The sequence below is a fragment of the Dermacentor variabilis genome, chromosome 4 (genome assembly GCF_050947875.1).
Source record: "Dermacentor variabilis isolate Ectoservices chromosome 4, ASM5094787v1, whole genome shotgun sequence".
Classification (NCBI taxonomy): domain Eukaryota; kingdom Metazoa; phylum Arthropoda; class Arachnida; order Ixodida; family Ixodidae; genus Dermacentor; species Dermacentor variabilis.
The window spans coordinates 748,628-769,182 of record NC_134571.1 but is presented as its reverse complement, the minus strand read 5'-3'; the positions used below and the strand labels follow the sequence as shown (position 1 = coordinate 769,182).

Sequence of the window (20,555 nt, the reverse complement as noted above, 5' to 3'; positions counted from 1 at the left end):
TTCAGTCATGCCTGCAGTGGAAGCACGTGTCTCCGGCGCAAAGCAGGCCTGCGGTTCCGATGGCTGCCGCTATGCAGCTTTCAGTGGCGGCCCTATAGGTGCTGCGCATGGGGTATAGGGTGCTGCACCATGAATGCATTGGATGTGTACCGTTCTTCAACAAACCTCTCATCAACTTGGGTGACTGAGTATATGCCATTGAGTGTGCAGCAAGCTAGGGAACAATTCTCAGTGTTCGCAGGCACTAACACACCGCTCTTCTTGTCTCGGATGCGATGTGCAGATGTCTCGGTTGGGCCCCTAGATGGTGCAGCATGTTCAGCAAGAAGCATGAAAGGAGCTCGGGTGTCATGTGACACATTTCTCAATGTTCTCCTGTGCCAGCGTGCCATGCATTTCTGCCACATGTAGGCTTCATGGTGGCGGTGCTAGATGGCACCGAGTATTCTTAGGGAAGCGTGAAAGAGTAATCCCAGTGCAGTACATGCCTTGTGGGGTTCTCATCCGTGCCCCAGGGAAAAAGGAACAACAGCACAGTAGTGCAAACATTCACAAGGGCATTTATTGCACCTTTCGTAGACTAATGCCTGCTAGCTGAGTTGCTATCCACAAAACATGCCGATGGGCGCGCGACAAATTGCGGAAGTTCGACTCACCCCGACCGGATAACGAGAGAATATGTTCGCCCCATGCTGGACACCAATGTCGGTTGTTCGCGCGTACAGTCACGTGAACGGTGCTGCTTTAGAACGATTGTGTTCGTCCATTCCCGGGTAGGCTTCGCGAGACAGTCTCGCAGAAGCATGGATCAGCGCACGCGCGGAACGTCCGCGTCGCTTGCCGATCCCGAGCCAAAGAGAAAGAGCGTTCTCCTTTTTGCACCCAAGTAACCCCGCCGTTAGGTGGCATTAGCAGAGAAACACTTACGCCAGCTCTTGTACTGAGCTTCAACAAGACCGACTGCCGCTGGCACCACGCCACGCGGCGAAGCCGTATTACAGGAGACGAGAGCTATGCGGGAAAGCAACATATCAGGTGACGCGTGAGACTCGCGGATCCCCACAGCCTACAGTACACATAACTGGTTTTGTTCGTGTCACTACATTGATTCATTGCTAAATGCATTACTGTTGACGGTCATTGTAAAATGGGTTCCGACTTCTTTTTTTTTGCTTGCCTTTGGCACGGTACCCCTTTGATCCTCGTGCCAGCTCAGGGCCAGGCATTTGTGCAGTCTAGGTGTTGCCAGACACAAATAAACTATTTTCGTAATCTTAGGGCTGTAGTGCGTTTTCTAGCATGCACAGTGCTCAGACCAGCTTACTCAAGAACAAGTTCTTGGAATGTGGGTTGTATTTATTTATTTATTTATTTATTTATTTATTTATTCACATACCTCACAGGCTCCAACTGTAGTATTGTGTGAGGGAGGTAAGAGAAACAACATGCAGCGAAAACAGGAGAACATAGCCAACAACAAATCAAACAATTGAAAAAAATTGAATAGACAGACGCCGATTAACATCAAGCACACGACAAACAACAACACTCTAGACGATCAGAAACGCACATGGCTCACTGAACTCCTGGTAAAGAACTGCAAACGCATGTATATTTATAAACTGCTTGCAAGGAGCGAAAATGACGACAGTCAAGTCACATGGTACAAATGAAGCGTGTGCGCATAACTACGGAATCAATTTTTTTAATGTTTCTCTAAACGAGTCCAGATTATTAATTTCAACACTGCAGCTTGGAAGATCATTCCAAGCTGCTGTTGCCAGAGGTAATGCAGATTTGTTAAATGCATTTGTGTGGCCAAACACACCTTTGAGACTGTGTGCGTTATATAAGTGGTGAGATGTGCGAAATGGGCGAGAAAGAGGTAATGTGGTTGCGTGTTGACTATGAGTGATTTTGTGCAGTAAGCAAAGCAAAGCTATCGTCCTTCTAGATTCAAGAGATGAGAGTGATAGTGATTCCTTTATAGCAGTAACACTAGAATGCCTACTGTAATCTTTCGTGATGAAACGTGCGGCACAGTTTTGAACAGATTGGAGAGAATTTATTAAATATTCCTGATGTGGCGACCAGATGGCAGAAGCGAATTCAAGCTGAGGATGAACAAAGGTTCTGTACGCTATTTCACGAGTGGCTGAAGGGCTTTCACGTAGGTTTCATTCTAGATAACCAAGTGTGCTAGATGCTTTTGCTGTGACATGTTTTATATGCGCTTCCCATGATAAGTTTGTTGTAATATGAATACCGAGATATTTGTACATAGTCATAGTGGCCGCATTGAGAGTTGTGGCACATTAAAAGGCAGCACAGGTTTCAAAAACTTGGCACCAGCCCTTGTTGTAGCATGGCACTCTGACTGTCCCTGCATGTGTATGTTGCAGCAGCAGCAGCAGCAGCAGCAGCAGCAGCAGCAGCAGCAGTGGGCCCAGCCGCTATCGTTGCGCAGTGCAGTGGTGGTGCGCCTGCAAGGAGATGTACAACTGCTGGTGTCGCCACCTCTGCTGGAAGGAGTGCGAGGCTTTGCTGAGGCCCTGGTGCCTACACTGGCAGCCCTGCACCCGACCACCGTGCTGGGCCGGTTGTTGGCACAGTGCTGGAGGGCAGTCAAAGGCAGCACGCCCCCGACAGCTGGCCACCCATCTCAGGGACCCTGCCCTTCCGAAGGGTACCATGAGACGCACACAGAACAGGCAAGCCCTGCTTGTATGAATGCGAGACTTTTAATGCGTTTGCATTTTTAGGTTACTTCACGAACTTTCTATGGACTAACTATCTATGGTTGAACCTCGATATAACGAAATTCACGATGTAACATAGTATTTAATTTTTCATAACTTCTTGTCCTTAGAACACCCATGTATTTAGAACCTCAACATAATGAAGAATTTTTATGCATGATTTTAATAGGATGAAATTTCACTGCTGCCTTGAAGGAATACCAAAACAACAAATAAAAATGTCCATGGCTGCAGATGGTCAAATGGTTGAATTCCAAGTGGCTGCTTGCGAATGTACCTCTCAAATTTCATGCCACTCGACCAAGTACAAGAAGATACCAGCGTGTCTTGTGTGTAATAAGCTTTCTGTGCGAGGGTTAGCTGAGAATGATGGTGGCATGATGAGGGGTGGAAGTGGGGGGCAGGTTGGCCTGCATTTCTTTTTCTAGTGCAGACTTGGCTGCACCTGCCTGCCAGTAAGGCCAAGCACATACACAGCCCATGCTCCATTTTAGATATAATCTGCCATGTGTGCAAATAGTGGGCATGCCTATATGGCATGAAACAATGTGTGCAGACTTCCTGCGTATTTAGTACTGGAGGTTGCGTAATCTTGAGTTTTGGAGATCATCATCATCATCAACAGCCTGTTTTATGTCCACTGCAGGACGAAGGCCTCTCCCTGTGATTTCCACTTTTACCCCTGTCCTGCGCCAACCGACTCCAACTAGTGCCCGCAAATTTCCTAATTTCATCACTCCACCTAGTCTTCTGCCATCCTTGACTGCTTTTCCCTTCTCTTAATACCCATTCTGTAACCCTAATGGTCCAATGGTTATCTAACCAGCACATTACATGAACTGCCCAGCTCCAATTTTTTCTATTGATGTCAATTAGACTATCGTCTATACCCGTTTGCTCTCTGATTCAAACCGCTCTCTTTATGTCTCTTAACGTTATGCCTAGCAATCGTCGTTCCATCGCTCTTTGCACAGTGCTTAACTTGTTCTCAAGCTGCTTTGTCAGTCTCCAAGTCTCTACCCCATATGCCAGCATTGGTAAAATGCACTCATTGGACACCTTCCTTTTCAATGATAATGGTAAGCTTCCAGTCAGGAGCTGACAATGTCTGCCGTATGTGATCCAACCCATTTTTATTCTTCTATGAATTTCCTTCTCGTAATCGGGGTTCCCTGTGATTAATTGACCTAGGTAAAGGTTACAGACCCTAGAGGCTGACTGGTGATCCTGAACTCTTGTTCCCTTGCCCGGTTATTCATTATCTTTGTCTTCTGCATATTAATCTTCAACCCCACTCTTGCACTCTCTCTGTTAAGGTCCTCAATCATTTGTTGTAACTCGTCTGCATTGTCACTGAATAGAATAATGTCATCGGCAAACCGAAGGTTGCAGAGATATTCGCCGTCGATCCTTACTCTTAAGCCTTCCCAGTTTAATAGCTTGAATACTTCTTCCAAGCATGCAGTGAATAGCATTGGAGAGATTGTGTCTCCCTGTCCGACCGCTTTCTTTATGGGTATCTTAGAGCTTTTCTTGTGTAGAATTAAGGTAGCTATAGAACTTAATCAGATATTTTCCATGGTATTTACGTAAGCGTTGTGTACTCCTTGATTACGTAATGCCTCTATGACTGCTCGTATCTCTACTGAATCAAATACCTTTTCATAATCTATGAAAGCCATATAGAGAGGCTTATTGTATTCTGTGGATTTCTCGATAACCAGATTAATGGCACGGATGGGATTCATTGTAGAGTATCCTTTCCTGAAGCCAGCCTGCTCCCTCGGTTGACTAAAGTCCAATGTTGCCCTTATTCTATTGGAGATTATTTTAGTAAATATTTTGTAATACACTGGAACTAAGCTAATGGGCCTATCATTTTTCAGTTCTTTAACGTCAGCCTTTTTGTGGATTAGTATAATGCTTGCATTCTTCCAGTTTTCTGGGACCCTTGCAGTCGATAGACACCTCGTATAAAGAACCGCCAGTTTTTCAAGCATTATGTCTCCTCCATCTTTGATTAAATCGACTGTTATTCCATCTTCTCCTGCCGCCCTTGCTCGTTTCATTTCTTGCAAGGCCCTTCTGACCTCCTCACTAGTTATAGGAGGAGTTTATGTATCCTGTTCATTACTGTTTCTAATGGAGGTATCCTGACTCCTCTGGGATGACTCAGGTCAGTACAGGTCAGTATAGAATTCTTCCGCTGCTTTTATTATACCTTCGAGATTGCTGATGTTGTTATCCTGCTTATCTTTCAGTGCGTAGATCTTGGTTTGTCCTATGCCAAGTTTCCCTCTGACTGATTTCAGGCTGCATCCATTTTTTATGGCTTCTTCAGTCTTTCTCACATTATAATTTCTAATATCGCTTATTTTTACTTTGTTGATCAGTTTTGACAGTTCCGCAAATTCTATCTTATCTCTTGAGTTGGACACTTTCATTCTTTGTCATTTCTTTATTAGGTCCTTTGCTACTTGTGAGAGCTTGCTTAGTGGTTGCCTTGGGGCCTTGCCTCCCACTTCAATTGCTGCCTTTAAAGCCAGCCTCATTACGGTTTGTTCATTAACTCTATGTCATCATCATCTCTCTGTTTTAAGGCTGCATATTTTTTGCAAGTACCAGCCTAAATTTGTCTGCTTTTACCCTTATTGCCTCTAAGTTGACCTGTTTTTTTCTTGACCAATTTTACTCCTTCTCTGTTTAAATTGAGGTGAATCCTGGCCCTTACTAACTTATGATAACTGCACTTTACCTATGATAACTGCACTTTACCCTACCTATCACTTCTACATCCTGCACTATGCTGGGATCGGCAGAAAGTGTGAAATCAATTTCATTTCTTGTTTCACCATTAGGGCTTTTCCAGGTCCATTTTCTGTTACTACGTTTCTTGAAAAAGGTGTTCGTTATTCTCAGCTTATTCCTTTCTGCGAAGTCTACCAGCATCTCTCCTCTAGCGTTTCTAGAATCAACACCGTAGTTGCGAATAGCCTGTTCACTCGCTTGCTTTTTCCCCACTTTTGCATTGAAGTCACCCATTACTACTGTATACCACGTTTGCACTTTTCTCATCGCTAATTCAACATCTTCATAAAACTGATCTACTTCCTCATCTTTGTGACTGGACGTTGGAGCGTAGGTTTGCACTACCTTTAATCTATACCTCTTATTCAGTTTTATTAGGACTACTGCTACCCTCTCGTTGATGTTGTAGAATTCGTCAATTTTGCCCGCTGTGTCCTTATGGATTAAGAATCCTACCCCACATTGCTTCTTATCCGGGAGACCTCTATAGCAGAGGACATGGCCATTATTCAGCAGTGTGTAATCCTCACCAGTTGTTCTAATCTCACTAAGGCTGATAATATCCCAAAGAATGTCTGATAGTTCTTCGAAGAGTCTTGCTAAGCTAGCCTCACTCGAGAAAATTTGGGTGTTAAACGTTGCAAGGGTTAGTTTCCTTTGGCGGCCTGTCTGGACCCAGAGATTCTTAGCACCCTCTGCTGCATTGCAAGTCTGACCGCCGCCTTGGTCAGGTGCTCCGCAGCCACTGGGGACTAGGGCCATTTGTTAATTGAAGATATCATCAGGGAGGCTGAAGATATCATTATGGAGGGCCACTTTGAGCTGTTTCCATGACTCGCCGTTGGCCGGACACGCCAGTGGCCGTAAGACTTATCTTAAGTTGTGCCGCTCCGTGACCTGGCCAGGCATGAAGCGCGATGTACTTCATTATTCTCACTCATGCCGCGTGTGTCAGAGTGTGAAGCCCCATGGTGGCAAACCCCCCGGCCACATGCAGCCGATCGAGAGCCAGCTACCCTGGTAAATCGTAGCCTGTGACATTGTGGGACCTTTCCCAAGAAGCCGGCAAGGTCACACATTCCTGCTGGCCGTCACAGATCACTTCACGAAGTGGGTGGAACTTTTTCCCCTTCGGAACGCTAACGGCACACGTCATATGAGACAGGTTGCTCGAGGTATTCACCCGCTTTGGCTTTCCGGTGGAGCTGATCACTGACAACGCGTCCTATTTCATGGTTAAGGTGTTCGTCAATGTCTGTGCAGCCTTTGGCATAAAGCACCACAAAACAATGACTTATCACCCTCATGCCAATCCCACCGAGCGGATGAACTGAAATGTGAAGCCCTTGCTCGCGGCCTCTGCCCGGCAACGCAGGGACTGGGACACCTGTCTCCGCGAGATAGGTTTCTCTTTGCGCATATCGGTGAACCGTTCGACTGGGTGCACGCCCGCTTTCCTCAACTTCGGGAGAGAGCTGCCAAACCCTTTGGATCACATTCTGTGAACCGGTAGTGGGGCGGATGCCGCTGCATTGGGCCTCTCCGATTACGCGGTGCAAGTGTGCGCTAGGATGACCGAGGCCCTTTCTCATGCCCGCACTAACCTGGCAAAAGCTCGCACTGGACAGAAAGCACAATATGACCAGTCGCATAGTACATTATCAAGTTGGTGACTTCGTCCTCAGGTGCAATCATGTACTGACTGACGCAACAAAGGGCATCTCAGCCTCTCTGTCGGCCAAGTGGTCGAGCCCATACTGAGTAGAGGCCAAAATGTCACCTCTTGTGTATAAGCTGGTGGACTCAAACGGTAGACCATCCAGCGGTCCAGTGAACGTTTCTGACCTCAAACCTTTCGTTGCCAGAAGCAGCAACTGGGAAGAGTAAGAGACACAGCAAGCGCAACCGAGCAAGACGGCTCTGCGCATTCGCCAGTATAAATTGCAAAAACGCTCTTAGTCGCTGCTTCTCACTGGTGGATCGAGGGACCTTACTGCCCGCCGAGCTGGCAAGAGGAGAGGTGTGACTATAGCGTGAACACACACATTAAAGCGGAAAACAGGCACTCTTTACCCGAATAAGACGCTTTTTCGTAGTGCGCAACTCCTTCTGAAGATTGTGGTAAATCAAAGTGATACACGAGCCCACCGGTGTGAGCTGCGAAAGCGAACCTAGTCGTTGCCTTACTGCTTGTGCCCGGGAAACTCTATCCTCCAGTGGCGCTCGAATGACATGAAAGGCACAGTTAGTGTTTCAGCGCTGGCCAAAGGGGTGCTTGAGGCTACCATAAGCCCAATATGTCTCTTTCCGTGAGCCTCCTCCTACTCTCTGGTAGCCACCTGCAAAGGTGCATGCGCCAGAGCGATGTGGCATTTGGCAAGCTGGTGGACGCAGCATGAGCTTCATGTTCTGTGTATGAACATTGTTGTCGGACTGTGAAATTAACTGTTGGTGTGTTGTTTTTATCATCGGAGTGCGAACTTAGTTGCTTGAAGTGTTAATATTATGAGGCTAGTGCTACACAGACGCCTACAATGAACCCAACCCAACGCGCCTCGAGGACATCGACCGACTCGTCCAGGTCTCACGGGAGCTGTCGCCGCCTCCGCAGGCACCTCCAGTCACAAGCCGTCCGGGAAGCCACTATGGTTTCACTCACTCCTGAGACCACAGCCCGACCCGTGGTCCAATCTAGTGCTTCTGCCACCTCCACATCCTTCCCGGTGCTGTCGTTACATGCGTCTCCACAGCCAGGTTCCCGTTTGCCTTCACGCCGCCACGTCGCTACCTGGGCCTTCCAATCCAACTCCGAAGTGCCACTTTGCTTCGTGTCGACGAAATGCTAGAAAGAACAGAGAAAGGTGGAGAATGACATGGAACGGGCGAGAGATCCCACGCATCTTCCGCGGCCGCACGGTATCAGCCATGGTCGAGGCCTCGGGTGGAGCAGTCATGGCCCCTGACCCTTCGGCAGTGTACTGCGGCGACTCCGGTGTGCTGCGGCTGTGCCGGTCCCATGACTCCAGCGGGGTGCACAAGCTTCACATGAGGAAGACAGACCTAGCCGTTGGGAAGCCCGGGACGGATCCAGTCACGCAGGTGCTGAAGAACACGGACCCGGATGTCAACCCTGCCCTGTTGCATTCCGTTGTCGGCGCTCTCGCCTTGGATCCTGGGTTTGCGGCGACCATGGTGGCAGCTGACCAGCAGGCGACGGTGCTGGCACTCCTCCACAGCTCTGTCCTTTCACCGCAAGCCGGAGGCACCGACCCACCTGGCGATAGTTTTTGACTTCGATATTTTCACTTAAGGAAATAAAACAGGTGAGATGTCAGCTTCGCCATTGATTCCGGTCGGCTCCCTTATGGGACGGCCCGAGTCTTCAGGAGGGGGGGATGTGGGGACCCTTTTTGGGCCCCCATCTCCTGTTAACGCATGACTTGGGCCATTCGCCCGCGCCATCGATGTGGACATGCAGCTCCAGCCTTATTTTGGATAGTGTACTTACATTGCCTGCTGCCACTGGTGTTGGCGCGACGCGGAGCCTGCTGCTTGTGCGCATGGCTCATGTTACGCCGTCCGCTGAGCGTAAGAACAGCACCTGAGGAACGAGCCCTTCTCGCCCTCTCTTCGGCTTCTCTTTCCTTCAGCATAGAAGGTATGCGGGTGCTTTCGCCCGACAGATTGGCTTTCGGTGCTCTTGGCTGTCGGACGTGCGGACCCACTTGGTCCCGCGCCCCTCTGAGCAAGACGGCCCCTTTCTGTCTGGAAAACCTGCTCGGAAGAGCCAGTGTGGCAGAGCAGACTTCCCGGAAGCTTTCAATCGTAGTCTGTGACTGCCACTCTAGTGCCGTATTCCTGTATTGTACGCGCATTTTGTACATAACAGGGAATAAATCCCCATTTGTTGGTACCACGGCTGTCGCCGTCTCTACGCCTTACTGGTGAGTCAGCGAACCAGCCGCTTGCGTGCGCCGCGGAGTGGGGACGATCTGCGTGTCTCCTTAGACCTTAGCTAGGCGGGTCCGGGCACGTTAGCCTGAAGCCCCACACGTGTTACGTAAACACCAACTATACATTTGAGTCTGCCAAGTTTTCCTCTCGTCCACCAGCATTTTTGGTATTGCTTGGAGTAGAGCACGTCTAGAGTACCTTGCATCTGTGTTGAGCACGTATCTTGTGTTGCTCCTTTTTCAAATGTTATGCTGAAAAGTGTGCATGGTGCTCGTGCATGGCTGTACTATGCCGTGCCGCACTGATCTGAGGCCCAAGCCAACAGATTACCCTAGCTGTCATGAGCACACGCATTGATCATCATGTGAGTATACAGCCCAGCTGCGGGTACACTTTTCTCTTCCCTGCGTGTTGCGTGGAGCTACTTTCCTGCAGTGATGTGCCAGCAGCACCCTTTTAGGTTTTCGCGCCTTGGCATGGGGAGCCTCCGTTTCCTGTGCCACCTCAGGCTAGGTGTTTGTAGTGTTTGGTGTCGCCAGAAGCAATTAAATCTATGCTTCATTAACTTGGGCACTACAGTTAACTTAGATTAGTTTGACCCTGATGGGACCGCCGAAATTGATCTAATTATATGGTGCGTCAAATAAAATAAGAGGCAGAAAATCATCGGAACACACCGCTGAGTCATTTGGCTGTGCTTGCCCTATTCAAACACGCCCCAGAATCAGGCGCATGCCTGCCTTCTGTGTGTCAAAAGTAGAAAACTAGCGTAGAGGTAGCATTAAAAATTCTAAATGAAGTATGAAATCTGACACGCACCTGATTTTTCGGCAAAGAGAATGGGAAAGGGTGATATGTGTTGCACTGTGGTAACTGGTTTGGTTTCCTTAAGTGAGTTTCGCCGCATTACATTGGCATGACACGGTAAAGCATACAAACGCCATAAAGGCAGTTTTGGTTTCTTATCCGATTGCACTGCCCAGGCACTTTCCTGGCCAAATTTCTTGCAAAAGAAAAAAGAAATGCTTATTAGAATCGGGTAAATACTGTAGTTAGCCATTGTTAGTTATGGTTATTGTTTGAAAATCTTCCTTTGGCAGACTTGAAATAAGCGTTTTCGATGGTAGATGACGTGTGTTCAGCACATTCACTGTTCCCTAAGCTTCACAGAGACACGCTACCACTAGAGTGGTTGGTATTTAGGTCACCGTGGGGGTCAGGTCCGTGTGTGCTGACTGGTGAAGTTTGAATTATCCGGCAAAGGTCAGTTTTAGGATCGATATCACTAAAGTTTCGGCCCATAGAAATGCATGGACGCTGGCCGAGACCTTCATTCAGGATTGAATCGACAAAAAAATTGAATTAACGAGAGTCGAATTAATGGAAGTATACTGTACTCTATTTTTTTCGGTGCAGCGTTCTTTGCTTGTTGAAAGCAGGCATGTAGCATGCCAGGTTATGTGAGGTGCCATACCTGGAGGAAGAGACAAAGAATCTAGGTCCACATTCTATACCTGAGTGATCGTAGTTTGATAGCACAATCAAGGTTATCAGGGTTGCACTTCAGGATTGGCTCGTGTTACAAACCACCATGCATGTCTGAGCCAGGATCCACTTGGTGCATTCATGTAAAGATCAGCCCAACATAGCACCCTCTAGACTTCAGCCACCTCACCTAGCGACGTATTGACACGTGTACTTATTTATCCTTTTCCTGTGGACTGCATTTAACCCGCTAACAACTTAAAGTTATTGCATGACTGGAACTTACTGGAATGTTATCAGTGGTTCTATCAGTTGTCTGTTGTCACCAAAGCTTGTGTATATAATCTGATTGTATGCGTGACGCGAATTGTGTAATATTTTTTGGAAGACACGTACGCACCAGCGATTACTCTGGAACGTTCGATGACTCATGTATAAATGCCGACGTGCTTGACCGGCAGGTCAGATTACGATGATTGCCGACTCTGTTCGCCGCTGCCATTGTGCTTTGAGTCTTTTGATGGACCATCAGGCCGATCGAAAGACTCAAAGAATATTGTACTACTTCACAATATTCTACTATCACCTTTGATTGCACAGTCTCTGTGGTTGGCCCAGGTTTTAGTGCATCATCTCTGGTATCAGCCCGCTTTAGTCCCACGGAAGGGGGTTAGGTTAGGTAAAAAAAGCTTTGCTTTGAAGAAACAAGTGTTTAATTTAATAGTTTTTGTTTTTTCTTGTGCTCAGTGGCTGTATGTTGTTACACTTTTCTTTGCAGGTGCAACTCTGGCTTCATGTACCCCGTGTGAATGTCATGGCACTACAGTGTTCGGTTGTGGAAGAATTGATTGCATTTTCTGCTCTAGACAATCTCAAGGACTTGGCCTGTGTGTCTGTCTTGGCCCTCTGCTTAGACCAGGTCAGTTAAACAGATGGCTCTTAAGTCTGGTTGGTCATGTTCATTGCTTTTTCATGTTATGGTGCTTAGTCTTTTTCACCCATATTATTGCAGGTAAGGTCAAACAAATGCTGGTTCCACGTACTCCATTGCTTGTATTTTGTTGCACCAATCGCAGCACTCACAATTTTGTTTTCATGTAGCTCTGTCACATCTTTATGTGCAGTCCACGGTGTGATGCGTCCATCTCAATTAAAATATCGTTGATTTGTTGCAGCTGTCCCAACACAAGCACAGCCAAAATATTCACATCAATTGTATGTGTGCAATTTTGGGGTCTGCATTACTGCTACGATTGAAATACTGGTGTTTAAGATAAAAAGCTCTGCAGGTTAGAAGTGTAATAAATCTAGATGATGAAAATAACATTTAAAGAAATGTTGTATTTTGATGTTCTTTTCGTACCAAAGACCTTTAAGTGCTGACCAGCTACCTTTTGCTCCATTTTACGCTTGGTATGGCCAGCAGTCTTAGTTGTGATCGCCTCAGCAAAACTAAGCCATAGGTGATCACTGCAACATGCTTGAGCTTTTGCTATGAAAAGCCACATGTATGTCAATGCTCTTGGGAATGGCAATGTACTGCTACAGCAACAACCTGACCATGGTTGGACAGACAGCATTCATGATTCAAGTTATCTTGAAATACCAGTGTCTATTTAATAAGAGTTGCTCGAGAGGTGATCGTTTTATTGACTGAATCTTGCACAAATACTGGGCCTATTGGCAGTTTTGTGTTCGGGCATTGTGCCTGCGCTGTCCCTACTTAGGGGTGTGCCGAGATACCTGACAGTGTTACTTCATCCATGCTTATGTGAGCAGCTGCAGTGATTGGGTGGTCTTTTGCGGGCAGGTGCAAGTGCAGATGCTGCAGAGCCAACAGGCACAACGGTGCCTACAGGTGCTGCCTGAGGCACAGGAGCAGAGCCCACCGCTTGGCCGGCGCCGCGAAAAGCCACTGCTGCTTGAGACGAGCCTGCCGGGCCACCACCAGGGTGTGGCCACCATCAGCCTGGGTGCAGCTCATGCTCAACTTCGGCGCCTGCGCAACTGCAGCTCCTCGTTGCTCAAGGAGGCCACTGTGACGTGCGTGGCACCCCACCACAGCAAGGTTGGCTTTCTTGAGGGTTTCCCAAATATATCACCTTTTACAGGTGTTCTGGACATGTACTGGACTGTACTGGACACTTCCTTTTACAGGTGTTCTAGTTAGCTGCGACAACCTGACCTCATATTTGCAGCACAAAATTCAAAAAGATGCTCACTCAGAGTGAGGCCAGCTCTGGTCTTGCCTACTTCGTTTTGTTCTCTGTGTGTGCCTTCTGAAATGTTGTGCTTAGATTATGAATGCTGGCTGGAAGTAGCTTTGTCAAATAAGTGAATTTTGCCTGACCTGACAAATCTACATTTTTGCCTTGTCACCAGTACCTGCAGCAGTAATTTAGTCAAATGAAAGTTGTAGGGGTCTAGTATCCCACAGAAGTATCAGCCACCACTGGTTCGGGCTTAGTCAGCCCCAGGGCCGCGTCAACCGTTGCCTCCTGTCATCTAGCACACTGCTGTGCGCATGCCTAGGCCGCAAAAGGGGGGGCAGAGCGCTGCGCACACATGAGAACACGGTATTGTCTTAAGTTGGCAGAAACTGTTTATTTGTGTCCGGTTACACCTAACACTGCACAAATGCCCAGTCCCGGGCTGGCGCAGGAATCAAAGGGCTCCCATGCCAAGGGTGAAAAATACAGAAAAGGCCACTACTAACACGTCACTGCGAGAGGATGGCTCACCATGACATGCCGCTAGGAAATAACCAAGCGGATATTCTCCTTGATCTCGCAATAACCATTGGGCCCAATCGCAAGAGCTCAGGTCATATCCATCGTCTTCGGCCCCTGACAAGTGGGGCTCGGTGCAGTATGACCACGCATGAGCATGAAGCACCACTCTGCGGCTTATCGTGTGGAAAAAAGGAGCAACGCAATGTATGCACTCGCAGTAGGTGCAAAGCTCCGCAAATGGGCTCATGTCCAAGGCCCTAACAAAGGGGCCAGCAAACGAGGTGGAAAACATGTACGTACCATTGTGACATCCTGAATAAGTCTCCCCCTCACTCCTTTCACCCATTGCGCCTGCTGCGCTGCCATAGCGCCGCGACCACCAAGGTGGGCAGTACAAGCGCCACCACCACAAACTATCGGGAGTCCCCCCGGTGCTCGGGAGTCCCCTGGTGTTGCATAACAAGAATGTAGCAGGCTATTGCAAACTCAGACACATGGATATCAAGATACGGTAGAACCTCATTGATGCGATCCAGTCACGTACGATTTTGCAGCGCCAATGTTCACAATCAAAACCACAATGACCCAATGGTATTCTGCTTATTTTTTTACCAGTTCATGCTGACACGTGTGCTGGCATATCTTTTTCGTACAACCGCTTTTTACCATCTTTTTACATGCAAGCGTGGGACACGCTTGCATGTATCAGAAGTTTCTCGAATGTTATTGATGGTTCTATTTGCTGTCTGTTGTCATCGAAGCTTTTATAATCTGATTGCATGTGCGACGCGAATTGTGTAGAACTTTCTGAAAGACATGCGGGCACCAGCAATTACTCTGGAACCTTCGATGACTCATATATAAAAGCCGACGCGCTTGACTGGCAGATCAGGTTTTTGACTATCGCCGACTGTTCGCTGCTGTCGTTTTTCTTTGAGTGTAGCCTGTTTTTCAGGGCACTGGTTCGCCCAACAAAACAATAGTTTCGTCACTCACATTCTTGCTGCTTTCTTCACCATCACTACTACGTAAAATATGGTGGAAGTGCTTTGCGTTCATGTACTGGACACTTGCGATGAGCTTTGATCAAAGCATGGACTGCAAAGAAAACACTAACTTCGTCCCAGACCATCAAGCAAGCCACAGGATAAAACACCTGCCCCCCCCGGAACACGACTTCTACCTGAGACAATGAAAAAGATTGTGGCCACGTCTACAACATCAATGGCAGCCCCAGTGTCCCCCATCTTGCTGTAAAAGCCTCGAGAGCCATCAACTGTAGGGAATGAAGCAGCACCACGTGTTGCATACTCGCAGATAGTAATGTCTGCTCGTTTTCTTGCCACATATTTTATACCGGCCAGCAGAACAACAGAATGGACAAATGATAAGTAGCGTCAGTCGTTAGTAATGTTAGTAGGGTTAGAAGCGCCCTCTACACTACATCCCCCCTTGTCACAAATGTGAGATTACATTACAGGTTAATTACAGGTTTAATCTTTTTGGCATAAAAATGTGTTGACCCGATAAAGTTGCGTACTTGACTTTGTTTCGAAACTGATTTACCTCCAGGGCGTAAGTGATCACTTGATTATTAATTTCAGATTGAAAATGCATGCGTCTTCCTAGAGGCGATCTAGAATTATCGTTGGCTATAACCACGCTCACATACCCTCAATTACTGGTGAACCGGAAATGTTTACCAGTGACTACATTACTAAATTTGATGAATGCTCTGTCGAAGAAAACTAGCAGCTCCACAAAAATAAATTGCTCTACTTAATTAACCGGTATATAGCTTGAAGGCAGATTCCTTATACAGTCGACTCCCGATAATTCGAAGCCGCTTAATTGGAATTTTCGGTTAATTAGAAGTGAAGTGCTGGTCCCGTCAGTTTTGCATGTAATCCTATAGAAGAAATTGCTCGATAATTCGAAGTCCTCATCCAGTAATATTGTTTAATTGGAAGTTAATTTTCAGCCGGGATCCTCGAGGTGACCGTCATTCTTTGATAGAATGTGCAATTTTTCAAGTGTTGCAACAGTTCCGTGCTCCGCGTTGGTGTCATCGCCACCGCAGCCGCCCGCAACGCCATCCTTCTTGGAGCGACGCGATTATTCATTGCTACGGCTGCCGTGGCCTCCGCGATCAACTCTGGCGGGAGGCGAAGCGGCTCCCGCCAGAGGCCACGCGCGGCTGCCGCGCGTGGCCGGAGCTGATCGCGGAGGCCACGCGGGTGCCATAGGTGCACGCAGCGCTGCATACTGGCAGTGGCGAGATTGTGCGAGATTAGTCTTGCAGCGTGCGCAGCTTATGTCGAGCGCCTTTGTGCGGGAAGCTCGTAGGCTAGGTTGTTCCACGAGTGATTCGGAATTGACTGTACCTAGTCGCGCAGTTTATAGCCATGGCAAACCGTGGCTCTTATCGCACGCTCGACCTGGCAACGAAAGTCGAGGTTTTGAAGGAAGTTGAGAAGGGAGGTGCCGCCAAACAAGACATAGCGCGGAAGTACGGGCTCAAGCCGAACACACTCTCTAACTACATCAAGAACAAGCGCACAATAATGGATGCATTTGAGAACGACAAGTTCAAGACTTCTCGGAAGCGAATGCGCACCGGCGCTTACCCAGAGTTGGCGAAGGCTCTGCTGGTTTGGATTAGGGAGGCCAGGAGCAACAAACTTCCTCTCAGCGGAGACATCGTTGCGATGAAAGCCCGAACGCTTGCAGCAATGTTGGGGATCGATGACTTCGTTTCGTCAGATGGATGGCTAACGCACTTTAAAGATCGCCATGACCTGGTTTTCAAGAGCGTGTGTGGTGAAAAGGCGTCCGTTAACCAGGAAACATGCGCCACGTGGAAGGACGGAAAGCTGCGTGAATATCTCGCCGAATACAGACCGGAAGACATCTTCAATGCAGATGAGACTGCACTCTTCTATCGGCTTCTACCAGAGGAGACCCTGACATTCAAGGACGACGACTGTGCTGGGGGCAAACGCAGCAAGGAGAGAGTGTCGGTGCTGATCGCGGCAAACATGACTGGCACGGAACGATGTCGGTTACTTGCGATCAGGAAAGCCGTGAAGCCGAGATGTTTTAAAGGCGTGAAGGCTGCCTTTTAAAGGCTGCCTGTAGACTATGAGGCGAACAAAAAAGCGTGGGTGACGGCCGAAATCTTCAAGAGCTGGATATGCAAATTGGACCGCAAGTTTGCTGCTTCGAACCGCAAGGTGTTGTTCCTTGTCGATCACTGCAGTGCTCACGTGAATGTGCCAGCCTTGAGTGCAATACACCTCACATTTTTGCCTGCAAACACAACGGCTGTTTTGCAGCCAATGGACCAAGGCATCATCAAGGATGTTAAAGTCCTGTACAGGCGGCACCTCCTCGAGCGCATGATTTTGTGTATGGATAGCTCCACAAAGTACGAGGTGAGCCTGCTTAGTGCCATCCACGTGTTGGCGCGAGCATGGGATCGTGTGAAGCAAGAAACAATCGCAAACTGCTTCAGGGCTTGCGGTTTTGTGGCAGCTTCTTCGGAGGATGCCTCTGAAATTTCAGCGGAGGAAGCGTCAACAAGCGAGCTTGACGGCACTGATTTTGGTGATGCTCTCGGGGACGTCGATTTTGAAGATTACGTCGCCGTAGACAAGGCGGTCGAAACGTGCGGTGCGCTGACAGATAGCGAAATTGTAGAGATTATTTGGCCCCAGGAAGCGACCCAGGAAAGCGACGATGACGTTGAAGGCGAGCCGCAACTCAAGGCTGCCGATGTAGCTGCGGGCCTTGCTCTTGCGGAGCGCTTCTTTGCCGCTGAAGGTAACGTGGAAGAAGCGTTCCGCCACATCTACAGCCTGCAGAACTTGCTTTCAGCAGCGCGATTCAGCAAGAAGAAGCAAAGCAAGATGACCGACTATTTTTCTTAGAGAAAATACTCGATTTCGCCACAAATGAAGCGCTGTGTTTTGTGTTTTGTGCTTAATTGGAAGTTCGTTTAATTCGAAGTTTTTTGCGGTCGCCGTGAACTTCGTATTAACGGGAGTCGACTGTAACTCATGCTCACCCTGGTTTAATAATTCTTTCTGTTGCGACTATGCAACAGAAAAGAACTTATTTTCCGTTGTGCCAAACAGACCAATCTTGCCGATTGCTGGGATGCTTACTATCATGTAGAAGCCGAGCACATTTATGCTGCTAGGAATGCTAAAAAAACTTATTTTAATGTCACACTGCCATCCCTCTTACTAACTAATCCATGCAAATTCTGGAGCATTTTTTGTGACAAGAAAGCTGACTCTATTCAATTAGTTCATGTTGATAGCAGCAATGTTGATAAAAACCTGTGTTACACTGTGGTAATTGAAGTGTTTACCTCGCCTTTTTTGTGATAATAACCTTGCCTATTTAACAAATATTCCTCATTTCTTGTTTTGTGCTATGGATTCCATATGAGTTGATGGGGTTGGTATTAACCGTTTTATTGTTAATGAAAAGATTTCATCTTCTGCAGATCCTGGTCTTATTAATTCAAAAATGTTAAAATGTACGGCATTATTCTCATCTGTTATTCTACCTAAACTGTTTACTTAGTCATCACAGTGCTCATCGCTTCCTACAGACTGGCAAACGGCAAGGGTTATTCCAGTCCACAAATCGGGTAACGCAAATTGTCCCAAGAACTACTGACCCATCTCATTAACTAGCATTCCATGCAAACTCTTAGAACACGTAATATGTTCTCACCTCATCGATTTCCTGGAAAGCAACTCGTTCGTCCATCCATCTCAACATGGTTTTAGAAAAACTTCATTATGCAATACTCAACTTCTTTGTTTCACTAATGATTTGTTTGCCGTCTTAGATCAAGGATTCAATATTGACTGTACTTCTTTAGATTTTGCCAAAACTTTCAACACTGTATGTCATAATCTACTTATCCATAAACTTAATCAGCTTAATATTGACCCAAATGTGTTGTCTTGGATTAAGGAGTTTCTTTCTAATCGAACTCAATATGTCACAACCAATAACTACCATCTGCTTTGTCAGCAGTTACATCCTGAGTGCCACAAGGCTCTGTCTTGGGGTCTTTACGCTTCTTGATTTATGATAATGATCTCCCTAACTGTGCAACATGAACATCAGTTAATCTGTTCGCAGACAATTGCGTAATATACCAGAAGATCACTAACCTGGATGATTCATATAAACTACAAGAGGATCTTTAGAATGTGTCACTGTGGTCTAACAAATGGCTTATGAAACATAATGTTAGCAAGTGTAAATCGATGTGCATATTACGTAAGGCCAGCAGTGGCAATCAGTGCAGATATATACTGAATTGCACTTTATTAGCATCTGTTAATGCTCACAAATATCTTGGCCTTCACATAACTAATGATATGTCATGGAATATGCATACTAATTATATTACTGCTAATGCTAATCACATGTTACGATATCTTCATCGTAATTTTTCTACTGTTCCTAATTCTGTTAAATTGACACTACAAAACCCTAGTTCACTCAAAACTAGAATATGCATCTGCCATTTGCGATAACAATCAAGCATCACTAACCCTTACCCTTGAAGTGATACAAAATCTAACAGCTCGCTTTATTTTATCTAACCAAGGTAACTTTTCTGTGCTAATGAGGGAGGGGGGTACCTTTAGTAGTACAAATGTGAATAATGCCCACCATCCGCCATAATGATGCGTAAACCCGCAAAAGAGAATTGAATTAAGGTGTATCTCAAAGGTACGCCTGTGAGATACACCTCTCCTTTACTTGGCAAAAGAACCACACCAAATAGACTCACGCACGAAAGAAGCACAGGAAGAACGCTGCTAAGAAAAAGTAAACAGGCAAAAGTGTAAAATAAAAATTTCTAATACTGTTTTTTGAATTAGCTCTGGAAGAGTTTAAGATAAGTATATAGTTGCAGAACAATCACCGTTCTCGATAGAATAAGCGCCAAAATTGACGGCACACAATAAGAAATACAGACAGGACAAGGCGCCTTGTCCTGTCTGTATTTCTTCTTGTGTGCCGTCAATTTTGGCGCTTATTCTATCGAAAGCTATGCACCAACTAGCCCCACAACGTGTTTTACTGCAATCACAGTTCTTTTAGATCCCTCGTTTACTGCTCTACCAAGTGCCAAAACCGACTCGTGTTGTTATTTGGGAAGTTGCGTGACGATGCGTGGTCACCAGTCCTGTACAACCGCGTAGAGCGCAAGACGATGTGGTCCTAGACGTACTGCACCCACCGCGGAAGGTTAGAAAAACACCCATATTAGCACAGCAGAGAAGTGGATACATCAGGTGGCTCAACTGATAAGTGTAGAAGCGTCATTCAAAACACACAGAATTATTCTCCACTTCCGGCAGCGTTTTCTTTATGGCAGCATATATGGTTCCGAGAATCTGCCAGCATTGTGGTGAGCCATCACTTGAGGAAATAATGAAGCAAAAGGAAAAGGTAAACACAACTGGCATTTTCTCCGGCCACAACTCGTTCCACGAGCCCACAGACCAGCTGACTATGAACCGAATCCGTTTCCTGGTTTCTGGATCAGTCTAAACAAACAAGGTTGAACTAACAAAGCAACAGCAATGTGCATGATCGTTAAATAGATGGTGACAACTGAACTCATCTCGAGTTAATCGCACGAGCACCGGATCGATGAGAAAACCAGTCTTCACACCCCAGCAGATGCCAATAAATACCACCATCCAAAAGGAATAAAAAAAAGTTTACAACCATTCCACTCTATGAAGATGGAATGGCAGCGAAAGCTGATGACAGT

General features: G+C 46.8%; 1 protein-coding gene across 5 annotated transcripts in view; it reads left to right on the top strand.

Annotated features, from left to right (window-relative positions):
- tweek (transmembrane protein KIAA1109 homolog tweek) overlaps positions 1–20,555 on the top strand; it is a 703,556-nt gene that overhangs the window by 298,877 nt on the left and 384,124 nt on the right. For 3 of the 5 annotated variants that reach the window (XM_075687923.1, XM_075687921.1, XM_075687925.1), the window contains exons 24-26: positions 2,406–2,711; positions 11,785–11,925; positions 12,817–13,074. In XM_075687923.1, coding sequence (XP_075544038.1) covers positions 2,406–2,711; positions 11,785–11,925; positions 12,817–13,074 — 705 coding nt within the window. The remainder of the gene's footprint in view (positions 1–2,405; positions 2,712–11,784; positions 11,926–12,816; positions 13,075–20,555) is intronic. The other 2 variants (XM_075687924.1, XM_075687922.1) reach the window with 2 other exon arrangements.